Source organism: Taudactylus pleione, unplaced genomic scaffold, assembly GCF_031769625.1.
Source record: "Taudactylus pleione unplaced genomic scaffold, aTauple2 ptg000005l, whole genome shotgun sequence".
Taxonomy (NCBI): Eukaryota; Metazoa; Chordata; class Amphibia; order Anura; family Myobatrachidae; genus Taudactylus; species Taudactylus pleione.
Window position 1 is genome coordinate 4531851 of NW_028284408.1, and position 24138 is coordinate 4555988.

The window sequence follows — 24138 nt, forward strand, 5'->3', positions numbered from 1 at the left end:
CTTTTTTTATCATTTCTCTATCTGCACCCTTGTCTCTTTTGCGGTCTTTTATACAGTTATAGATTGTTGATGTCTGCCCATGTGTTTTCCTCCCTCTTCGCCTGACCTCTCTTTCTTGGCACTCTTCAGGGTCTGTACTCCTACTACAGGATACCAATGTCTTGTTTCATGTTCTAAGTTCTGGAGGTGCAGAAGTGTTGAGGCTGTAATTTTCATGGTCGGCATCAATAATTGTAGGAACACAGTTGTTTTGCATTCTGGAACAGCCAAACAAATTGTATAATTCAATCTGTGACTATACTAGCATTATCTGCCTTCGCAAGTCTATATATATATATATATATATATATATATATATATATATATATATATATTAGGGATGTGCAGGCTCGGATAGGTTCGAGTTTGCACGTGGAGTTCGGATTTTTCCCTCCAAAAAAACGGAACTCAGAACGAGGCAAAACGTCATCTTACATGGACGAACATCATCATTCCTGGTCTTTTGTCCAGGAATGATGATGTTCGTCCATGTAAGATGACGTTTTGCCTCGTTCTGAGTTCCGTTTTTTTGGAGGGAAAAATCCGAACTCCACGTGCAAACTCGAACCTATCCGAGCCTGCACATCCCTAATATATATATATATATATATATATATATATATATATGTGTGTGTGTATTAAGTATCAGTTCAATCTGTGCATATTGCTGATAAAGTTCTATTACAGGCCTGACCTACCTGTGGCTCTCCAGCTGTTGTGAAACTGCAGTCCCAGCACACCATGCCGCTGATCAGCTGGTAAAGCATGCTGGGACTTGTAGTTACACAACAATTGGAGAGCCTCAGCTTGGTCAGACCTGTTTTATTACCTCTTCCTGTGGGACCCCCTTGCCCTAAATACTTATCATGCACCCTGACATCAGTGCTCCATTCCATATTATGCCCAGACTCCACACACTATATACAAGTACTGCTCCTAGAGGTCCTCTCACCCACTTTAATGCATGAAGTGTGTGGGGTTTATTTACTAAGTACTTACTACTGTTCTCTCCAAAAAATTGTGCCAGCCGGGTGGCATCAAGACGTAGCCGGGTGTGGGCCTTAGCAAAACTAATGAAATGTTGAAATGCTTACCTTATATTGATTTAAACTCAAAATTAAAATTAAAATTTTGTATATTTTTCTCTACAGATGTGCCCACATATATCTTACCTCTGTGTGCTACAAGTCTCATTAAACATAACGTGTGAGTGCCATGCGGTTCTGTAGCACCAAGCGTCTTTTCATACAACTTTCCACCTTCAAATGTGTCTTATTTGCAAAGTAATGTGAATAGGACGTACAAGCAGCTTATGCTGATTAAAATGATATGCGCCATTCCTATATTCTGTGTACGACTGCGGGTGTATCTGCATGCGAAATGCTATGCTACAGTGTCAATGGCACATTAGATATTAGAGTGCTCTGCTTCATGCGATTCCTTAAATAGGCACATATATTTTTACGGCCCAGATACTGCCCCACTTGCTGACCGCACAGATATTTTTACAGCCCAGATACTGTCCCACTAAGTGACTTGAGACACACAGCCATTGAGACGCTGGGACAGGGCTGGATTAAAGTTTGTGGGGCCACCTACAGATAAAATGGTAATGCTCCCAGCAACACAAATGTGTTATACACACTGTAATGACCCAAGTTCACATTATGACACACAGAAACCTCAATTCACATATGCCACAGTGACCGCCCAGGCCTGCCCTTTTGCTAATCTGGCACTGGCAAACTGTCAATGGTAAACTCAGACTCTCAGATCCATATAACACTATTCAAAACACAACTTTCAAATAATAATACACTGGCAATAAATGATAGTACGTAAAAAAAATCCTCCTTTGTTTATGAACAATTATAATGCTAATTCTCCATGCTGTTTAGTTTTTCTGCCCCCAGGAGTCTCAGCGTAAAGATGTGCAGCTCGCTGCTTTGGCTCCGCAAAGCATTGTTGCAATTATGCCAGCCAGACATCATCTTTTCTTTTTGGCAGTGATCAAACTACAAAACACGTGATTCTCTTCAAATGATGGCACTGCCGAGACATTTCATCAAACCCATTTCCTCACAGACCAAGGAAATAATTCACTTAATGCAACACTAATCACCCTCTGTGCAGCCATTTAACATTGGTACATCAAACTTCAGGCTTTTTTGGTAGCGTGCAGGAAGTATATTTTCATGAAGGATTATAAATAAGCAAAAGCTTCAGCCAACTGCGGCTACCCAGCTGTGGAAAAACTACTACTCCCAGAAAGCCCTGCCAGTAGCCAATACATGCTGGGGCTCTTAATGGTACCAATATGCCTGCTGATCCGTATGCATCACAGTCATCAAATTAATTAAATTAGATATTTGTCAGTCACTCTACTGCATGCAAGAAGGTGAATGATTGACCGCTGTCTTGCAAAATGTTCTGCAGCAGGTCTCTTCTGAGTATGAGAGAGCTAAGGGGCCTGGTATCACTGCATGTCGCCAGTGTTTTACCTTGGGGTCCAGGAGGAGATGGAACGGTAGTCCAGGTTTCCCACCGAGGCCAAACTCTTCAGGCTGAGTAGAGTCAGGGATTATTGTTATTATTATTATTGCATTTTATTTATAGGGCGCCGCAAGTGGTCCGCAGCGCCGTACATACAGTACAGGGTACACAGAAGATCACTTTGCAATATAGTAACCAAAATATAAACAGAGCACAAGTAACAAATAGCAACACAAGTCTCCATACACAATACACCTGGGAAGGTGAAGGCTGTCAATGAAGTGCTTAAAAAGAGGTATGTGAGACAGTGGGGAGGAGGACCCTGCTCCTAGGAGCTTACAATCTAGGAGAGAGGGGAAACAGGCAGAAGACATGAGGCATGAGTGTGTAGAAGGGGACCTTAGTGCAGGAAGTTGGCAAGTTAGAGATGGCTGAGGCAGGAGGGAGAGCAACCTGGTGACACTGTTATGTGGTGGAAGGGTATGCTTTGATGAACAGGTGGGTTTTCAGTGCACGTTTGGAACTCTGCAAGGTCTTTGAAAGCCTGATCGAGCAACAGAGCTCATTCCAGTGAAGGGGGGCTGCACGGGCAAAATCGTGGATACGAGCATGAGATGAAGTAACCAGGGTGGAGGAGAGGTAACAGTCATTGACAGACTGGTGTGGGCGGGAGGGAGTATGTAAGGAGATGAGGTTGGAGATGTAAAGAGCAGTGGAGTTAGAGTTTTATTTCTCTGGGGCCAATGTTTGTGTGTGTTATTTCTCTGGGGCCAATGTTGTATGTTTTGTTCCTGTGGAGGCCAATTTGTTTTTTTTGTGGGAGCAGATATGTATATTTTTTCATAGGTCGCGAGCACGCCTTATCACCGGATGGTGTGCCTTGTCAATTTAAAAATCATGCATAGTTTGCCCCGAGTTGAAAATCATTGCTCTACAGTGTACCCCGGCAACTGTTCCCATTCCTGCTGGCAACCGTACCTTGCCTTTTATAAGATGGGAAGGATCTGCAGCAGTGCAGAGTTTGACGCCGCCTGGCAATGTGACACGGTCAATAAGTTGTGCTGTGCTAACGTTTTTGTATGAAACGTCAGTGCAGCGTGACTTTTCAGCTGTGTTCAGCGGCAGGGGAAATTTGCTTAAGCTCAAAATTTAAGAGGGTAATAAATATTAATAGCAAAACATCCCATGTTTTGTTTTTAAATTCCTGGTGCTTAGTAAATTAACCCTGTGATACTATGGAACCGTGCCAGACCTATTCAATTAGCGAGTCCTCGCAGTCGGACATTACCTCGCAGCTCATGGAGGTGTGAGTTAATACTGCATAAAAACCACCAAAGCGGGGAAAAAAACATTGATTCCGCAGTTTACGTGGAATCCGTGTGTTTCCGTGCTTGAGTCACGATTTTTCGGTGCTGGAAAAAGGCTATTTTAATGAATAGCTTTTCCCCGCGCTGCGGGAATTTTGGTTTACCCCACGGCTAATTGAATGCCTGCCTAAGTGTCAGAGACGGAGAAGGAAGCATAATGGTCTGCCGCTTTTTTGCTTTGTTCCTAATCGGTGACTTGCATAGGGTGACAGGCAATCTCAACCAAGATAACTACCACAACATGTTGCAGCGCCATTCCAATTGTTTTTATTCTATGCTTTAGGTTTAGAGCACTTTGAGACATTAGACACTGTAAATTTCAATAAGAACTGATGTTCTATATTTTTTGACTGTTAGTATATGTATTTACAGGAAATGCCTAGAGCAGTGATTTTCAACCTTTTTGAACTCGCGGCACACCGAACAAGATTTTAAACTTGCCAAGGCACACCATCTGTCCCCATGGAGAAAAACACTCAAATTGGTCCCCACGGGGGAAAAACACATTCATTGGCCTCCCAGAAAACAAAATTAAGCACATTGGCCCCTATTAAAAAAAACAATCACACTGGCCCCAACAGAAGGCAAAATAATACACTGGTCCCCCATACAGCAAAGTAAAACACACTGGCCCACAAATGATTAAAAAAAAAATCACACTATCCCCCTCAGACAGAAAATAATATATATTGCCCCCACATAAAAAAAACACGATTACATTGGCCCCCACAGACAGCAAATAATAAACATTGCCCCCCTACCTGGAGCTCCCTGTCCCTCGATGCCCTTTTACTAGATCTGACACCTTCAGTCCTTCAGCAGCGGTTGGTGCAGGCTTGCAGCAGCCTGTCACATTTATTGCCTCTACTGCTCATCAGCAGTGAGCAGTACTGTGCAGGCGGGACAGCGACGTGGCGTGCGTGACCTATGATGTCACGCCGCCGCGTCTCCATTAGTACGACCCTGGCAGCGACTGAGCCACCCGGAATAGCTCAGCGCTGCCCGGGCATGAAGTTAAAAGTTAAGCTGGGGGGGGGGTGCATCTCCAGGCGGTGATAGTTAAGCTGTGGGGGGGGGCATCTCCGGGCAGCAATAGTTAAGCTGGGGGGAGCATCTCCGGGTGGCGACTCTCTCGCGGCACACTTAGGAACCGCTCGCTGCACACTAGTGTGCCGTGGCACACCGGTTGAAAATCACTGGCCTAGAGTCTATTAAGTGGCTTCCTGTATTCTCCATGTGTGGAGAAAAGTTTAGCTCTGTCATTGATATGCTAATTCAATTTGGGTAGTCGTTGGCAAATTTGAATACAATCAGTATTCATTTGTATCTAGCTGTGTGTACTTTAAGATATTATCAGCCCCGCCACAGCACCAGACAAGACCACACGCTAACCCCACAGCACCAAACCCGAACCTACTGTGACGTAACTGGAGTCCTCCTGTCAGTGCAGCCACGCCAGAGAACAAAGTCTTTTGGAGCCTCCTGCACTCTGCAATACGCTGGGTGCAGGGGACATCTTCACACTGGGTCAGGGAGCCACATCATGTCCCTGTAGTCAGAGGAGTAATGTGAAGCCATGGTACCCGGAGCAGGCGGGTACTACTCCCCCCTTCCCCTTCCCTCCTCAAGTATCTATGTACCTACTTACCTACCTATCTGTCTCTGCGGCTATTATCTCTGTGGCTAGATTCAGCCTGTAACAGCAACAAATGCCCATACATCATAATAGCAGCACTCCCTTTATGCTGGTAGTCAGTACCAATACATGAGTATGGCAGCACTGTCCATACATAACTACTGTCTATGCCAACAGCCAGTGCATAAATACAGTGCTTCCCCTTTACTTCCTGGTATATTACTTTTAGTTACCTCCCAAAATGGATTACTTATTAAGATAGGATAGGATGACCATGAACTGCTCCACAATTATCATAATGGTACCTCATCAGTGCAGAGATGTAGCTAGGAGCCATGGTGCCATGGGCAAGGGTATGTTGCGGCGCCACCCTCACCTATATTAAATTGGAGGCATGTGAGCATTTGAAAGGCAAAAAAAAAATTCCTACATTTATAACAGAAGATATGATAAATGCGGGTAACTCCCAATGCACAAAAATAACTACCCGTAGGTGGAATAACCTTTTGAGGCCTTTCCCACACCTCTATATGGAATAAAACAAGATAAACAATTAGGCTGTACCTCACACCGGTGCTACAATAGGGTATATTAAAAGAAAGATAAATATGATATAGTCACATTTCTTTCTGGTGAAGATGAGCCATGTCCTCCAAAAAAATCTCCTTCATATTCAAGATTCTGCAAATAATATAGTTTGAGGTACAAATAGTCCTATTGAATAATCAAGGCCACCAACCTTTATACTGGGATCCTCATTTAATTTCCTATAGACGTGTCACAGCCACCAGCCAGGCATAATTTTGTGACTTTCCTCTGAAAGAATGGTGTCACAAACAGGTCACATGTGGTGACTTATATTGGTGCTTCCACTACTTGAATCATGTCAGTTGTCCTCTGGTCTATATATTTCCAGTAAATGCATGCATAGTGTCACATACAGGCACCCCCTCCTCCTACCTCCGTCCTCACCAAGGTATTATTGCTAATGCTATGGCTTCCAATCCCAGCAGGCTATTGGCATAAGATCTGCCCCTGGACTTAAGCCTTGCCTCCGGACTTGAACCCCACCTCCCGTGTTCTTCAGACTTAAGCCCCTCCTCCCAGTGACGTCACCCGTCATTCTCCAGGAAGGCAGGGAGAATATGTAGAGAGGCAGTGACATTGGATAGCCGCATCACTGCAGGGGGATGGCTTTGCGGCACCATCCGCGGATGTAGCGTAATATGTGGGGAGTGGACCTGGGGTCTGAGGTCTGCTAGAGTCAGTCTGTGACTTAAGTTAAGCCAGCACCCTCTTTCCTTATCAGCACCTGGAGCTCAGCTAGACTGTCAGTGGCTCAAGACAGTAATGAAGCTTCTGACAGGGGGCGTGCCAAGCAGAGAGCCTCGATACACTCCATCATAAGCTTCTTCGTGAGATTGGCTGTGAGATCAGTTGGCGGGTTTATGCCACTGTGCTGTAAGGCTGTGCATGAGGCTACAGTGATCCGCTGGTCAGAGATGTGTTGTGAAAGGGGCCGCTCCAGTCGGCGCACCATCAATCTCAATTCTGCCAGTGAATTGTCCCTAGCAGTCTATTAGTAACTGTGAGGTGGCGGGGGGCAGGGAGCGAACCACAACTAATCACACCTGGCGGCACCCTCCGACAGTGTCCATGCTCAGAGCAGGAGCTACACGCCCCTGCCTCTATTGCTGCTGCTGCATGGCTCCACCTCCACTTTTTATAGCCTGCAGTCGGACCAGGATACACTAGTTTTAATTGGCAGCCGGGGATTGGCTGCAGCGGAGCGAGTCCCCAGGGACCCACCCATTTTAGAAAAGTGAGTCCCCAGTCCTCAAAATAGGGTAAAATACGCGCTATAGCGCGTATTTGCGATCACTGTACTGTGAGTTCTGCAACCTGTTTGGTATCTGCTTCTTGTGAGAACACAATTCCACCTGACACGTTCTTGGTCTGCAATTAAGCATGACATATTTATCATATAGAACCCATTAGGTGCATCCTCTTGAACGCTTCCATATCTTTTCACTAAGAGTAGGATTTTTGGATATCAAGGCTTTTACCAACCTCTGCTTATTTTGTGACAATAATTTTAGTTTGTTACTTTTACTTTGAATCTCTCTTGGTCTATTCTGCTCAATCTTCATCCACTTGGGCAACCCTTCTCCATGTACCCCGCTCCACTAAACATTCCTTGTCTAGTTTATTATTCATACATTGGGCTGCAAAGGATATTCTTGTGGAGATAGAAAACTTTATTTTCATGGCATAACAATAAACAAGCACTAGTTATTATAGCTCTCCTGCCTTGAAAAAGAGCTTTGATATGCAAGTGCTGACTTCTTGCTAAATAGAGGGTGTTGTTACTGTTAATAAAGTTCTATGTTTGAGAAGGGACAAGATGCAATAAAGTCGGCAATTACATAATAAAACCCCTTTTTTTTAACTTTACTCACTCATCCCTGTATACAATTTGTGGCACCATTTCTGATGCTGAAAATCCTATTAAGTGAGTTAAATACTCTACAGCAGGGGTGGGCAATAAGATGCCCTCCAGCTATTGTTAAACTACAGTACATATCCCAGCATGCTTTGCAACAGTTTTGGCATGGCCAAATAGCAAAACTGGCAGGGCAAGCTGGGATGTGTAGTTAAACATCATATGGGGGTGGCGCTTATTGCCACCTGCTACTATAGAGGCAACCCACAAAAGTAGAAGACTCTGAGTACTGTATTCAACAGCAGGGTTAGCAGATGACTGTGATAGCATTGACAGTTAAGCGTTTTCTACTCTAAAGCAATGGTCCCCAAACTTTTTTGAATTACAGTGCCCTAGACGACAGGTTCTCAAACTCGGTCCTCAGGACCCCAAACAGTGCATGTTTTCCAGGTCTCCTCACAGAATCACATGTGAAATCATTAGTTCCACCTGTGGATCTTTTAAAATGTGTCAGTGAGTAATGACTATACCTGTGCGCACCTGCTGGGAGACCTGCAAAACGTGACCTGTGTGGGGTCCTGGGGACCAAGTTTGAGAACCACTGCCCTAGACTATCAGCATTTTTTCATGGCACCCCTAGGCCAAAAGTTGCTTATTGAGAAATTCAGCAAAAAGTATTAAATTAATAAAATTGTGCTTACCTGTCATCCTTAGATTGTGTACGTGTGGGGGGTGGACAAGGTTACAATTCTGCTTGTCCGCATGTTTTATAACTGCCAACCACCAGCACTGGCTTTGTTTATCGTATTGACCATAAATATTTTGAACTGGCAAATCACCATTAACCCATTACACCCCTGGGTACCACGGCACCAAGTTTGGGAACCACTGTTCTACAGGGAGGACTAGCACGGTGTACACCCTTTTGTTATACTCCGTGAACACAACATTCTTTCTCATGGTTTTAAACGGTATGCAGTCGGGAAGCCGGCGGACCTAATCCCGACAGCCGGCTTCCCGACTGTCATATCCCGGCAAGGGTCTAAAGACAGGCATCGATATGCCGATGCCTGTCATTAGACATACGTCTGGAGCCTGGTATCCCAATCGAAGGGATGCCGAGTGCGGATAGCCATGGGGGGGAGGGTTAGGTTTAGGGGTCCCGTGGGGGACTTAGGGTTAGGCACCCCCTGGGAGGTTAGGCTTAGGTTAGGGGAAAGGGGGGTTAGCGTTAGGCACCCTCGGGGGGAGGCTAGGGTTAGGCACCCCCCGGGGGACTTAAATTTAGGCGACAGGGAAGGTGGGGTTAGGTTTAGGCACTGGGGGGGGAAGGTTAGGGTTAGGCACCCCTAAGGGAGGGTTAGGGGGTAGAAATAGGTTAGTATATACATACCTTTGACGATCGGGATTTCCTCCTCTGCCAGGATGCCGCTGTCAGGATTCCAACCGCCGGGCGTGGGTCCGGCGGTAAATCATACCGATTCCTTTTAAACACGATTTTAAGTCATTTTCACAGTAATTTTCTTCCCCTCCAATCCAAAGTTCTATAGCCACAGAAACTTGTCATCTGGATCTAGCACTTGAAATACACGTTCATACACATGCAAACGAAGGTATATTACATTTATAATAATTACAATAGAAAACTATACTTCCAGTTTTCAGAGGAGAAATTAACATAGCACATGGTATGACTGGAAGTCTTGTGTCTGGGAATTTAACAAGGTATCCTGTTTCAGATCTGGAATAAATTGCATTGAAATCCATTACTGAGGAAGTCGTATAATATGCTTTACCCGGTGACAAAATATGGCTTTATCAATAGTCATCCTGCTTTTTGCTGTGCTGATAAGGTTTTATATAAAAGAGGACTTATAAACTCAATATTATTACCTCAGTGCCCCTTGCTGCTGAGTGTACAAACACAAAGTGTAAAAAGAAATTTACAATTAGCAGGTCCCTTTCTAAATTGCAAACTGCGCTCTGGAAATATATGATAGTGCTTCTGGGCATAAGAGAATCTATTTGGAGTTTTGAAAAGCATTATTTACAATCCATATTATTTTACAATGTTAGTGCATGGCAGAAGATATATTTATATTTTTCCCCTTTCTCAGACCTTTACATTCAGTTATATTTTCACTGACTTGTAGAAAAAAAAAATATATATATATATATATATATATAATATATATATTATATATATATATATATATATATATATATATACACAACATACTAGCACAAAAGCTTTTCTGAGGAGGATGTCAAAGTGATTTCTACCCCGTCAATAATATAAGTAGAGCTCTGCCATTCTTCACAAAAAAATAGCCTTCCCACCTTCACCCTAAATCAGCTATTAATATAAATTTGTGCCATACATAATTTACTGAGAAGAGTATAATACAGACACACTGCTGGAGTTCATAATGCTTGCTGTGTAATGTTAGAATTATGTGAATAAAGAATTCACAAGCAACAATACTGAATGCACCATCAAGATACAAAGACACAGGAGGACTCAGGAATTATTATTATATACTGGCTCAATGTGTCTATAAATGTAAAATAATGACTTGTGAATCCTGTATGCTGAAATACATGTTCCTTTATTTTTATATAACCTTTATTGCTAGTTAATAACTGCTTGTGATTGGCTGCTGGTGAAAGACAGACATTGAGAATCACAGTTGTGCCAACGTAGCAGTAGTTGTTGCAGTGTATTGACCACTCATGTTGTTTGGGGTTTTTTGTTTGTTTTGACTGTAGATTTTTGGGGTTTGTATTTTTTTTCCATTTCGTTAGGATTCAAACTTGTAAATTAGTGTTTTGTCTGATATTTAGTTAAATAAAACAAGGATGATTCACAGCACTTTTAGGTTAAGGATTGGATGTCTCTGGGTGGAGGCACAGTTATTAAAAAATAGCTAAGCATTTGTTTTAAGCATATTATTATGTTTCATTGAGAACACAACGTAAAAAAACTGACCAAAATGAAAACAGAACATACATTTAAGTTTGTCTCCAGGTACAAAGCAGCATATCGATCTTACACAATGATAGCATGATAGAAACGATTTCTTGCAGGTTCTTAGTTGGCAATAAATTTTGCAAACTCATTATTTCCCTTACGCTTGGGTTACACAGTTCCCTATTGAGCATGCATCAATACTTCTAACACTTTAGCCACAAGAAGAAAAAAAATACCTGAATGTTTATTTTTAACCCTTCTTTTGTTTGAAAAGCTGCTAATTTACTGTCATGTTACATACACTTGTGGTAATTTAAATTTTAATATATTGTATATTTATGCCATAATCTGATTCTATTTAGCATGCTTTTCTAGCTTGATCTTGGTTTTCAAAGTTCTGAACAATTTCCTATTTACCTTATTCACTAACCGGCTTTACAGAACAAAGTAGACTTTGCATGGATATAAATTAATATGAGAATTTTGGGTCTATTCTTATTGCCTAACTTGTATACTCCATGGTATTATGAAGTATTTGGTAGCATCCTATTTTATTAACACAGTACTGTGAGACACTGTCCATCAAATCTGTTTTACAATTTTCTTTTTTTGTTATGTTTCATCACGATATCCATTTCACCTGTTACTTTACAATTTTTGGAAAATTTGTATTGGTGTTTTTTTTAGTGTCTATCAATTCTTTGTTTTCATTTTCTTGCAAAATCTTATATATATTAAATTCATTGGTCTGTTTGTTTATTTGTCTGTCCGGTTATGCATTCGGACATTTTTGCACCGATTTTGATGAAACCAATGCAAAGTGGTCCATTTGGATTCTGTCCAGATTGTATGGGGGTTATGGAACTGGTTGGATCTCCCATTGGTGTATGCTGGGCAGAACTTTGATACGGGGAGCCTGTTCTGAGCCATCCACTGAATGAATTTGGACAAAAATGTCAGAGTAGTAACATTGGATCCAGGAAGACATACTAGGGGGGTTAAGGTCCTGGTCGGACCTCCTGTTGTACGCTGGGCAGAACTTTGACCTGGGGACGCTGCGCAGAACTTTGACCTGGGGAGCCTGTTCTGGGCCTTCCACTGGATGGATTTAGATGAAAACGTCACAGAGGGTTGGTGAATGGTCTGGGATGCCTAATGGAGTGGTTGGGGTCCCGGTTGGACCTCACGGTGGAGTGTGCTGGAGAAAAACTTTTATCCAGGGAGCCTGTTCGGGTCCTTCCACTGGATGGATTTGGATAACATCACATAATAAAATTTAATAACTTGAAGATTTAAATCCAGGCAACACATAGTACTTCAACATGTTCATAAATATAATATTAAAATATCCTACAATTATTTAATAACATTAAGCTGCACATGTAGGTATTAAAGCAGAACTAAGCAAACTATTACATCTTTATTAAACCTCTATGCTGTAACATATTTATGCCTTTGAAAAAGTAAGTGACATACTAACATTCAGTGGCAGAACTACAACATTTTGAAGGGGATTCTAAAGAGACAACACCACAGTGGTTGTTCATTTTATGGCCTATTGCAGTACCCTAGTTCATGTTATGCCCCATAGTTCACAAATATGCCACATTGTAATGCCTGCAGTTTACATTATGGCACATTGTAATGCACGCAGTACACATAATGCAGATTGTAATGCCTGCAGTTCACATAATGCACATTGTATAGCCCCCAGTTTACATAATGCACATTGTATAGCCCCAAGTTTACATAATGCACATTGAAGTGCCCTTTTCACATTTTACTGCATTTAATTCACATGCCACACAGTGCCCCTAGTTCACATGATGCCACAGTCTAGTAGCCCCATTTTATATTATACAACATAGTAATGCCCCCGTTCAAGTTTAAATTTTGATGTATTCGCCTTTTAAACTGAAACACTTGTTCAATCCTTGGAAATTGGAGGATCGCTGCATTTTATAATATTGGGGCTATTTAACAAGGGGGAAATGTCTGATATCTGATGCAGTCCTTTCCTTTACAATCACAAAATTAATCCCCATAGCTTTCTGTAGGAACTACAAAAATGTTTCATTTACAAAGCTTTTTGTAGCTTGGTCCAGCTCTCTAATGGTTTCTTTGGATTTTAAGATGGCTTTAGCATACAGAACAGTAGCGGTACTCCCGGAGACAGTGGAGTCATTTGCCGCCGTGCGCCAGCCCTGAAGGTGTCACCTGGCTCCATTGTCAACCGGAGCTCCATGGAGAATGATCGGCGCTCCACCTCCAGTGGCGTAACTACGGAGGATGCAAGAGGTGCGATTGTACACCCTGCACCATCCATTTGCTGGGCGCCCGCTGAGTGTGTTACCAGTGGTGCCCGCTCCTTCTTCCCCACCCACCCCGGCGCCAGCGGCAGCCGGAGCTCACTACTGAGCTCTGGGTCCCGCAGTGCACTATGGGAGTGACGTCATAACGTCACTTCCATAGTTCCGAGGAGGGGGCGCCGGGGACGGACGGCTGCAGGCTCTGGAGCGGGGTTGAAGGTAAGTATTTTTTTTGTATATATATATATATATATATATATATACATATATATATGTGTGTGTGTGCGCGCGCGGGGGGGGGGCACTACAGGGGGCTTAATACTGGGGCACTACAGGGGACTTACTACTGGGGGCACTACAGGGGGCTTAATACTGGGGACATTACAGGGGGCTTACTACTGAGGGCACTACAGGGGGCTTAATACTGAGGGCAATCTAGGGGGCTTAATACTGGGAGCACTATAGGGGGCTTAATACTGGGGGTCACTACAGGGGGCTTAATACTGGGGGCATTACAGGGGCTTACTACTGAGGGCACTACATGAGGCTTACTACTGGGGACGTTACAGGGGGCTTACTACTGGGGGCACTACAGGGGCCTTCAGTGGCGTAACTTCATCCCAGGTGCCCGGAGGCAAGATACATTTTGGTGCCCCCCCAGCTTCTGCCGCCCCCCTATGCAGTCCCTTTTATACAATGCCCACAGTAGTGGTCCCCCTATGCAGTGCCCGCCTGTGCAGTACCCACAGTAATGGTCACCCTATGCAGTGCCTCCAGTATTGGTCCACCTTATGCAGTACCTCCAGTAGCGTTCCCGCTAGGCTGTTTTAGAGGAGGGCAAAAAGCGCCCTGCCCTCACAGCCTGCGGGTGCCGTTCTCACCCGCGGGACGCAGTGTCCTGCGGGTGGAGAAACATGCCGTGACCCGGTCACCGCCGGAGAATAGACGCCGGGCGCACGCGCCCGGCATCTATTCTACCTTTCGGCAGCGCTTGAGGGCTGCCCCGCGTGTCCCTAAGTGCCGGGCACGCCCCCAAGTATGACGAAAAGGGGACGCGTCTTATAGACACGCCCCCTTTTCATGACCACGCCCCCTTTTCCGGCGCCCTGCCTGCCGCCGGAGCTAGAGTGAACACTACCTCCAGTAGTGATTCCCTTATGCAGTGCCTCCAGTAGTAAGGCCCCTGTAGTGCTCCCAATAGTAAGGCCCCTGTAATGCCCCCAATAGTAAGGCTCCTGTAGTGCCCCCGTATGATGCCCCCTTTAATAATGCCGCTGCAGTGCCCCCTGTAGTGCCCCCATATGATGCCCCAGTAGTAAGGCCCTTGTAGTGTCCTCAGTATTAAGCCCCCTGTAATGTCCCCAGTATTAAGCCCCATGTAGTGCCCCCAGTCATGACGTCACTCCCATAGTGCACTGCGGGACCCGGAGCTCAGTGGTGAGCTCTGGCTGACGCTGGTGCCGGGGTGGGTGAGGATGAAGGAGCAAGCGCCCGCTGGTAACACACAGCGGGCACGGCAATCGAGGGTGCAGGGGGTGCGATCGCACCCCTTGCATCCTCCGTAGTTATGCCACTGGAGGTGGAGCTCCGATTAGCGGCGCTCCTACTCCATGGAGCTCCGGTTGACAATGGAGCCAGGTGCCCCCTTCAGGGCTGGCGCCCAGCGGCAAATGACTCCATTGTCTCCGGGAGTTCAGCCACTGGGGGGCCTTACTACTGGGGGCATCATATAGGGCCACTACAGGGGGCATTATAGGGGCCTTATTACTAGGGGCACTACAAGGGCCTTACTACTGGGGGCATCATATGGGGGCACTACAGGGGCCTTACTACTGGGGGCATCATATGGGGGCACTACAGGTGCCTTACTACTGGAGATACTGCATAAGGGGACCACTACTGGAGGCACTGCATAGGGGGACCATTACTGGGGGTTACTACATAGGCGGGTACTGCATAGGGGGACCACTACTGGGGGCATTGTATAAAAGGGACTGCATGGGGGGGCACCGAAATGTATCTTGCCTCCGGGCACCTGGGATGAATTTACACCACTGCTACAGAATACCGTACCTCTTTATGTTTTCTGGGGAGGGTTTCTGTAGTAACTTAAGCTTACACATGTATAGCTCGATTATAGAAGTCATCTAAAACCCGGAAGTTAATTGATAGCTACCACTTTTAACCCTTTGTTGCTACTGGCTCATATCAGAGCCTATGTAACAACTTCTTCATAAATCTCCTGAAAAAAAAAAATATATATATATAGATATCAAATTGTTGCAATATGCATCAAAAAGAAGTTTTTATTTTCAGGAAGAGACTAGCCCTAATCCCATCTGAGGCTGGTAAGCATCCTAACCCTCCACTCCCATCCCCCCCTGCTCACCCTAACCCTCCCTTAGTGGTGCCTAACCCTAACCTTCCCCCCTAGTGCCTAAGCCTAACCCACCCCTCCTGGCACCCTAAACCTAACCCTCCCGGGGGGTTGCCTATCTTTTATCCTCTGACGGCCTGACCGTTCCGGGATATCGGCTGGCGGGATAGCTCCCGCCGGTAGCCTGCTTGCATCCCGTTTTAAGTAGAGAAGAGCAGTTCGATTTTGACTCTTTTCTTTTCGCCAAATTAGCACAAGTTCAGATTTATTTTATTGGCTATCCAAAGCACGTGAGAGCCGAATAGCCAATAAGATGCTGTTTTTGAGATCCAAGGATAACTGAGTAAAACCAAACCACTCATCTCTAGTTTTAAGTGGAAAAAGCTGATTGGATGCATATGAATTGAGTAAGATCTGTATTATTTTCCTCTGCTGAAAGTTGCCAAAGTCTTTGACCTTCTAACAAAAAAGTAACATAGTGTATATATTAGTGTAGTATTTTCTTTTAAAAAAAAAAGTTGCTAATTTACAACATTTCAACAAATACACTTATTGTTGTGTTTAATTCTTCCTGACTGTTTTTCTGGGGTGTGGTATGTTAGGTTGACAGTTACCATGTTGAAATGAGAATGTCAACTTGGTCGATGTGTTGGATTGAGGCCATCATTTTCGGCGCTGACATCTGATGGATTGGTGGTTTGACTGATTTTTCTACCCCTAGTGTCTAAGTCTAACCCTCTCCTTAATGTCTAACCCTAACCTCCCCCAACCCTCCTCCCTGCAGCCTAACTATACCCTTCCCACTGCAACCTAACCTCGACCTAGTGCCTATTTCATCCTTAGGTGCCTAAACCTAATCATCGGCATTCTGAGAATGTTGATATTGCTAAGTTGACATTATGAATGTTGATGTGGTAACTTGACAATGTGAATAGATGTTGCCTAAAATCTTCTTTGTAGAACAGCTACTATATATTATTATAGGCCCGTCACTGTATGTGTTAATAGTTGCTATAAGATCTAGTTCTGTAAGTATAGTTTAAATCGAAATCTAGGCTATGGTTCTGAATCTAATGTCTCATACAGTAGTATGATTTAGGCTATGCCACTTTTTACTTACTAGCGGCACTATTATAAGCAGAGCACATATGGCTTATGGATGATTGATAATCCCTTTATAGAATGCTCAAATAGTAAGTGCTCATGCTGCACATATGTCAAATAGGGGAATGCATGTTTCTGTACTCCATTTGCCTCTATTGAGAGCAGCCTTAAAAGCAATCTGCAATTCCTATTGAACTTGATATGTGCTCTTATATATTCCCCACACTGAAATGTACAAAAACATCTTACACGGTAACACATACATTACATGTGTAGATAGATAGAATTCTCCTTGTTTCTCCTCTGCAGTACATTGTAATTATACAACTATAACCAATGCCTATATTAATTAATTATGCATATTACATTTGTCTGATGCATGCTTTTCTGTTATCTGCAAAAAAGAAGCATGAAATCTGATCCCATAAACTACATTCTGATTTAATGACTATATTATCAACTGCACTTTGGTTAATTTCCTTATACTTTACTTTCCATCATTTCAACTATAAATAAATTGATATTTGTATTTTATTTAGGTACTAGTATGCCCGTGACAAACATTTTGCCCAATGGAACCCAGAACATATGTTCGAAAAATGCTTAGTTAGATAATGGCTAGATCATATGTTAATACGACGGAATTTTGTAATAAAAGATGTGTGTGAAACATAACCGGCTAAGCCATGCCCTTTTATTGTTTTTGGGGGATTTTTTTTATTGTAACATTTTGCCAATTTGTAAGTGCGATGAAATATGTCCATGAGCTCTGAAGCAAAATGGACCATTTCCAGGGGGTATTGCAAGCTTCACCATCTCTCAGACTCTGCCATTCAGAGACTGCTGGCAGCTCTCGTGGAAACCAGAGAAAAGAGGTGTTGCTTTCAAGGCACAAACCCCCGGTGCTGATTGCCTGAGAGTTGCGAGCATGGAATCGATGTGTTGGAGAAAGTAGGTGTGGGACGAGCGCCCCCTGCGGCAGCAGCCTCACATGTTGTGCCGCCCGCATTATGTAATAGCTACATCAAGCAGTCAGGTGTCCAATCAAGAGCTGAACTGGGCAGAACGTAAACAGTGCCTGCACGTGGCTACGGTGCCGGGTCCATGTGAGAGCACAGACCACGAGTAGTGCTCACGAGCAGCAGCCGGTGGCGGTCACCCCTATCCCGTTTCCCCCGGGTCACTGTGCCAGCTCTGTACATTTTTATTTATTTTTTATTGTATTGTTTTACTATATTATATTAGAGGAACATTAGATAATGTGACTCATCTATTGCTATACAGTTTTGCTTGTTGCGCTTACAGCTGTTGTGTCAGAGGTACTTGACTGGGTTTAAGGCATGGATTTAGTATGATGGGGTGGCAACAATGATAATGAGATGGTCATGCTCTTTCTCAGCTTGTTAAAGTAGGATTTATTGGTTGCATTGTAATATGGGAAGCATAAGTTTAAAATATGAAGTGGATAATGCAGATGTTTTACCATTGCCATTATGGTAGAGACAACAAAATTTGTTCAGTTAAGAAAAAGCTAATATACTAGTTTTCTTGAGTAAACTAAGCAAGAGCTACAAAGGAAGTCCTGTCTTCCCACCTCTATGCACAATTTATATTTACACAATAGTACTGTATATACATATTCGCTTAATTGTGAAAAATTTTCAAATCAAACACTAGTATTATATAATAACATGAACAAGTGTGAAAGGAAAAATTAGGATGGTCTTCCTTGCGATTGAAGAGTTCACAATTACAGCAATTGATGGGAGACATTCAGAAGCAAAAGTAGCACATGAAGTACATATAACAAAAATAGAGATGTATTGTAATATAATGACTGTGTTATTAATATATTATTTAATAAGGGAGATCTGAATACAACAAAGTTCCACATGGATATATTTTACAACATCAATTTCCCCTTAAACTAATTTGAAAGACTACAGTAGGTCTTGAAAAAAATGTTTATAATGTAGAGATTTTCTTTTTAGATACTGGCATTATTTGGTAGTAAAAGCAATGAAAGTCTTTTCAGTTTAATGAGAAATGCCTGCTGTGGAATGTGAATATGGTAATAATGATTGATAAGCCAGGAATTCTTCCGTTAAATGAAATAAGCTTTAAGTAAGGAAAACATTGCATTCCTAGTAAATGGAACACATGTTAAAATGTTAGTATTTCTCTAAAAGAATGGGAGGAAGGTGAATATATTTCAGCAAGAGTAGCACAGATGGCTGCTTTTTCTTTTATTGATTGGTTATGTGTTCATCTGGTGTACTGGAAAGTTTTGTCTATCTCTTCCATTTATTTTTTTATTTTTATTTTTTTTTATATTCTGCCCCACTACATTACAAAGAAAACAAGCAGGCCTCTGGCTTTCCTGCATATTTGTTTAAAATAACACTGCAGATTTTCTGCCATTTGGAAAGCAATTTACTTGTTTAAGTTAATTGTTAAATGTTACTATGTATAATAATGCAGCTTGTGACATTGTGCATGCAATTGAAGACAAATAAACCTGGCACATGTAGGAATTTCCAATGACTGTGTCATTTTTTTTTAAATGTGCCCATTAGTGCAAATCTTGTGTAGCACAAGAGACGAGGCAATGGCTCTGAATCGTCATTTATTTTCCAATTGATTTTAAATACAGTATCATGTCTCTGTATCATTCAGACTGTTAATTAACAGGATTTCATTTACTTTTTCTGTAGCAAGCAACTAAAGAGAATATTAAATGGAGAGAGGCAGAAGAGAAACAGAAGAGAGTCAGACTGGCAAAGGAAATGGCAGAAAAAGAGAGAGAAGAAAGACAGAGAAAGAAGAAGCGTCTTCTGGAAAAGAACAGAGGTTAGTATATACAAAAATTATGTATAAGCTCTAATAAGAAAGATATTTTGAATCGTAAGCAAGGGGATGTCTGATCATTTTATTACTGTATGCATGTGTAGTATATACTATTTAATACTATGGTTACCATGTTAACCACTAGTCAGGAAGAACCCACTGATTGTACAACTTTTTTTGCAGCAAGAATATTATTATTATAGTATGTTATTTCACAATGCCTCCACTGGATTGCATTCTTTCCATAATATATCCTGGTGCCATCTTTTACCCAGGTAAATGACGCACCCTCACCTGGCCATCCACACGATGTAAAAGAAAATGTTTTTTATCAGACCAGGCCACCTACCTGGTACAATTCTGAGGCTCACGTACCCATTGTAGGCGCTTTTGAGGATGGGCAGTTGTCAATATGGGTACTCTGACTGGTCTGCGGCTGTGCAGCCCCGAACACAGCAAGCAGCGATGCACTGTGTGTTTTGACACTTTTCTATCATAGCTAGCATTCATCACTTTGTGCTACAGTAGCTCATGTGTGGAATCGGATAAACAAGCTAGCCTTCGCTCCCCACACACATCAATGATGAATGCCCATGATCCTGTCACCAGTTTACCGGTTTTCCTTCCTTGGACACTATGCCCCCGCTGTGATGATGCCAACTTCCTATTATGATGCGCATTTCCGACAGTTGCCTTTTGCCTAATTGCTAGGAGTATTTTAGGAGCCACCAGGGGAGAGGTAGGCTATGCCTCCTCTGGATTTATTTGGATCTTCTCTCTACTATTGTAATGTTGGACAGCTTGGCTGGGCCGAACCTTGCAGCACTATATGACAAGTAAAGCATGAATAACCCGGGTCAAATGACCAGGAAATCCAACATGGGTAGTGAGCAGGGTTGAACACTGGAACGACCCAGGTTACGATCTGATGTAAACTGTATGACTCTGGTCATGATGACCCGGTTATGCCTCAAACCGGCCGATTAACTGGCTTCAGCAGCGCTTGAAGATTACATAATCTCTAAGCGTCCACTGTAACGCCGCAAGGCCCAGGTTAGGGAGTACCCCAACCAGTGTTATCAGTTTGACCCATGAGATAACCTGGGTCCAGCCGCTGGTGTAAAAGGGGGAAAACCTGTCTCCGACTCGGTTTCAGTGTCCCAGGTTGGAGCTGGGTTTTGGGTGGAAAATGGGTTTACATTAAGTGTGCTTTTCAGTTTATTGGAGCCACAGTAGGGGAAATATTCCCCAATCCCTGGACTTCATAATAATTTCTACAGTGCATGAATGTTTACTGGTTATCACACATGATCATCAGAGATTAACTTTTCATGGATCACATCATATGAGAGAGGGTACTCCTCAAACAAGGGTATCTCTAAGCCTATGGTTGCCATGGGAGAGAGAGAGCACTTTTAATGCTATCTTCCCTGTTAGTGACTTGTAAAGTGTATGTGTGTATATATATATATATATATATATATATATATATAGAATATTTTGCAAGTCCTGCACACTCAAACTAATATTTTGAAATGCTGGGTGCTTGGTCATATAATGCATATAGAAAAGAAACCAAAAAATGGTACACCAGCACACCACTGTTCAATGCAAAAAAATGTTTTATAGTTCCATATCAAAAAATCTTCAGAAACAACATCATATCAGTTCACTAAAAGTGCCAAATAGTGCTAGGTAGTGCATATCCAAAAGGGTACTTATCAGTGACCATACAGCATGAACCGATATAGCAGCATCGTGAGAGGAAGCCCGACAGCTGTTTCGGCGCCCACCGGCACCTTCCTCCTGGGGCATAACTGACACAACGCACGTCTGTCCCATATGTACCATCACAAATGAATCACACCTGTTGGTCAATCAAATGCACCTGTTTAACACACCTTAATCATGTTTTCATATCCATGGCCATGCTGTCCGCCGCGTCCAACGGGGACCCGGAAGTGACGCGTGCGTGCCAATGGAGTTTGCGTGTCAAAGACCGGAAATGACATTCCGGTCACATAAACACTGCAATAAAACTAATGCTTTGAACTAACTTGCTCGGTGCAAAAGGTAATGACCTCAGTAGCGCTTACATTATGTGACAGAAAACAGGACAAACAAACAATTAAACACTTATATATAAGAAAAAAGAAAAAAAGTATATTGCTGTACTAACAAAACTTAATCACAAAAAGCAATTGAAATTCAGTTCTTCATTTAAACCTGAAGGGGATAGTGTTTGTAGATTATATATCCATCGACTTTCACTCTGAAGCAGACGTTTATTACGATCTCCGCCTCTTGGAAATGGAGGTATGTGGTCAATAGGCATAACTTTAAAATCCAGAGGATTATGTTTATTCTCAACGAAATGTCTGGCAACAGGAGGAGTATTACCATCAATAATCTGGAAGGCTTTGCGTATAGAAGATCTATGTAACGCAATACGTTCTTTCAGCATTCTGACTGTTTTGCCAACATAAAGATGGTTGCATGGGCATTTAATGATATATACCACACATTTGCTTTCACAGTTAAGACGATAATTGATGTGATATAATCTCTTAGTCTTGGGGTCTTCAAATTGGTCACCAGTAAGTAAAAACCTACAATTAATGCACCCTGAGCAACGGAATACTCCTTTCTTCAAAGACAGCCAAGTTCTAGGGCTCTTGATGCTGATGTCAGATTTGGTAATGATGTCTTTCAAATTATTACTACTTCTATAACTGAAGAGTGGTGGATTTTTACAGCATTCTGCTAGAAGAGGATCCGTTTGCACTATGTGCCAATGACGTAGCACTGCACTTTTTATAATTGGTGAACTGATAGAAAAAATAGTGTTGAAAACCAATCTTTCTGATTTTTTATCGGTAGTTTTGCTGCTATTCAAAAGCGTGGTTCTATCAAGTTGTATACATTTCTGTACAGCTTCATGAATTTCATTAGGATCATAGCCACGAGCTATGAATTTTTTGCCCATTTCGTTTAAAGCACTGATTAAATCATTATTACTGGAAGTTATGCGTACCATACGGAGAAGTTGTGAGTATGGTAAACCCTTTTTAAGAGGTAAAGGGTGAAAACTGTCTGCGGCTAAAAGAGTATTTTTATCTGTTAATTTCGAATAAACAGAAGTCTCTATTATACCAGTAGAAACATCTACAAACACATCAAGATAGCTAATTCTCTGTGTACTGAAACTGATGGTAAATTTAATTGTACTTATACCAGTATTCAAATCATCCACAAATTTAAGGAGATTCTGTTCGCCACCAGTCCACACCATGAAGATATCGTCTATATACCGTACGTAAAAACTTATATATTTAGCCAAATAATGAGACATATGTTTTTTCTAATACACGTACATGTACAAATTCGCGTATGCCGGTGCCATATTCGAACCCATCGCTGTGCCCCGGCGTTGTTGGTAAAAAGTGTTATCAAAAAGAAAATAATTCTTATGTAGAATTATATCAATGAGCAAAATAACAAAATCTGCTGGTGGACCATCTTGGTATGAACTGGTGGCAAGCAGCTCTCTTATGGCTGACATGCCATCTGTATGTGGAATATTGGTGTAAAGATTAACGATGTCCATCGTTACTAATAAGACATCGTTAGATGGTAACGAAAACTGTCTCAACAAATTAAGAAAATGAGTGGTATCTTGTATGTAATATTCAGATTTTTGGACCAGTGGCTGTAACAGAAAATCAACGTACTGGGAAAGTGGTTGGCATAAAGAATTTTGAGAAGAAATTATCGGCCTGCCAGGAGGATTAACTAAACATTTGTGAACCTTGGGTAAGATATACAATAAGGGAATCACAGGATGATCTTGAGTTAGAAACTTTGCTGTATTTTCATCTAACCAAAAATTAGATAAGCCCATATTAATGATGCTATCAATTTCTTTTTTATATTTCCATGTAGGGTCAGTAGATAGTTTTTGATAGCACGTCTGATCGGATAGTTGTCTCATCACTTCATTGATGTAGTCAGATCTATTTAAAATGGCGGAGGCATTACCCAAGGTTCACAAATGTTTAGTTAATCCTCCTGGCAGGCCGATAATTTCTTCTCAAAATTCTTTATGCCAACCACTTTCCCAGTACGTTGATTTTCTGTTACAGCCACTGGTCCAAAAATCTGAATATTACATACAAGATACCACTCATTTTCTTAATTTGTTGAGACAGTTTTCGTTACCATCTAACGATGTCTTATTAGTAACGATGGACATCGTTAATCTTTACACCAATATTCCACATACAGATGGCATGTCAGCCATAAGAGAGCTGCTTGCCACCAGTTCATACCAAGATGGTCCACCAGCAGATTTTGTTATTTTGCTCATTGATATAATTCTACATAAGAATTATTTTCTTTTTGATAACACTTTTTACCTACAACGCCGGGGCACAGCGATGGGTTCGAATATGGCCCCGGCATACGCGAATTTGTACATGTACGTGTATGAGAAAAAACATATTATGTCTCATTATTTGGCTAAATATATAAGTTTTTACGTACGGTATATAGA

The 24138-nt window shown here is 42.3% G+C and overlaps 1 protein-coding gene across 6 annotated transcripts in view; it reads left to right on the forward strand.

Annotated features, from left to right (window-relative positions):
• The window catches only part of DIAPH3 (diaphanous related formin 3), a 786386-nt gene that overhangs the window by 553493 nt on the left and 208755 nt on the right, over window positions 1-24138 (forward strand). For 5 of the 6 annotated variants that reach the window (XM_088481432.1, XM_088481491.1, XM_088481243.1 and 2 more), the window contains one exon: window positions 19454-19589. The exons of the other annotated variant lie outside the window; for it this stretch is intronic. In XM_088481432.1, coding sequence (XP_088337558.1) covers window positions 19454-19589 — 136 coding nt within the window. The remainder of the gene's footprint in view (window positions 1-19453; window positions 19590-24138) is intronic. 6 annotated transcript variants of the gene reach the window in all.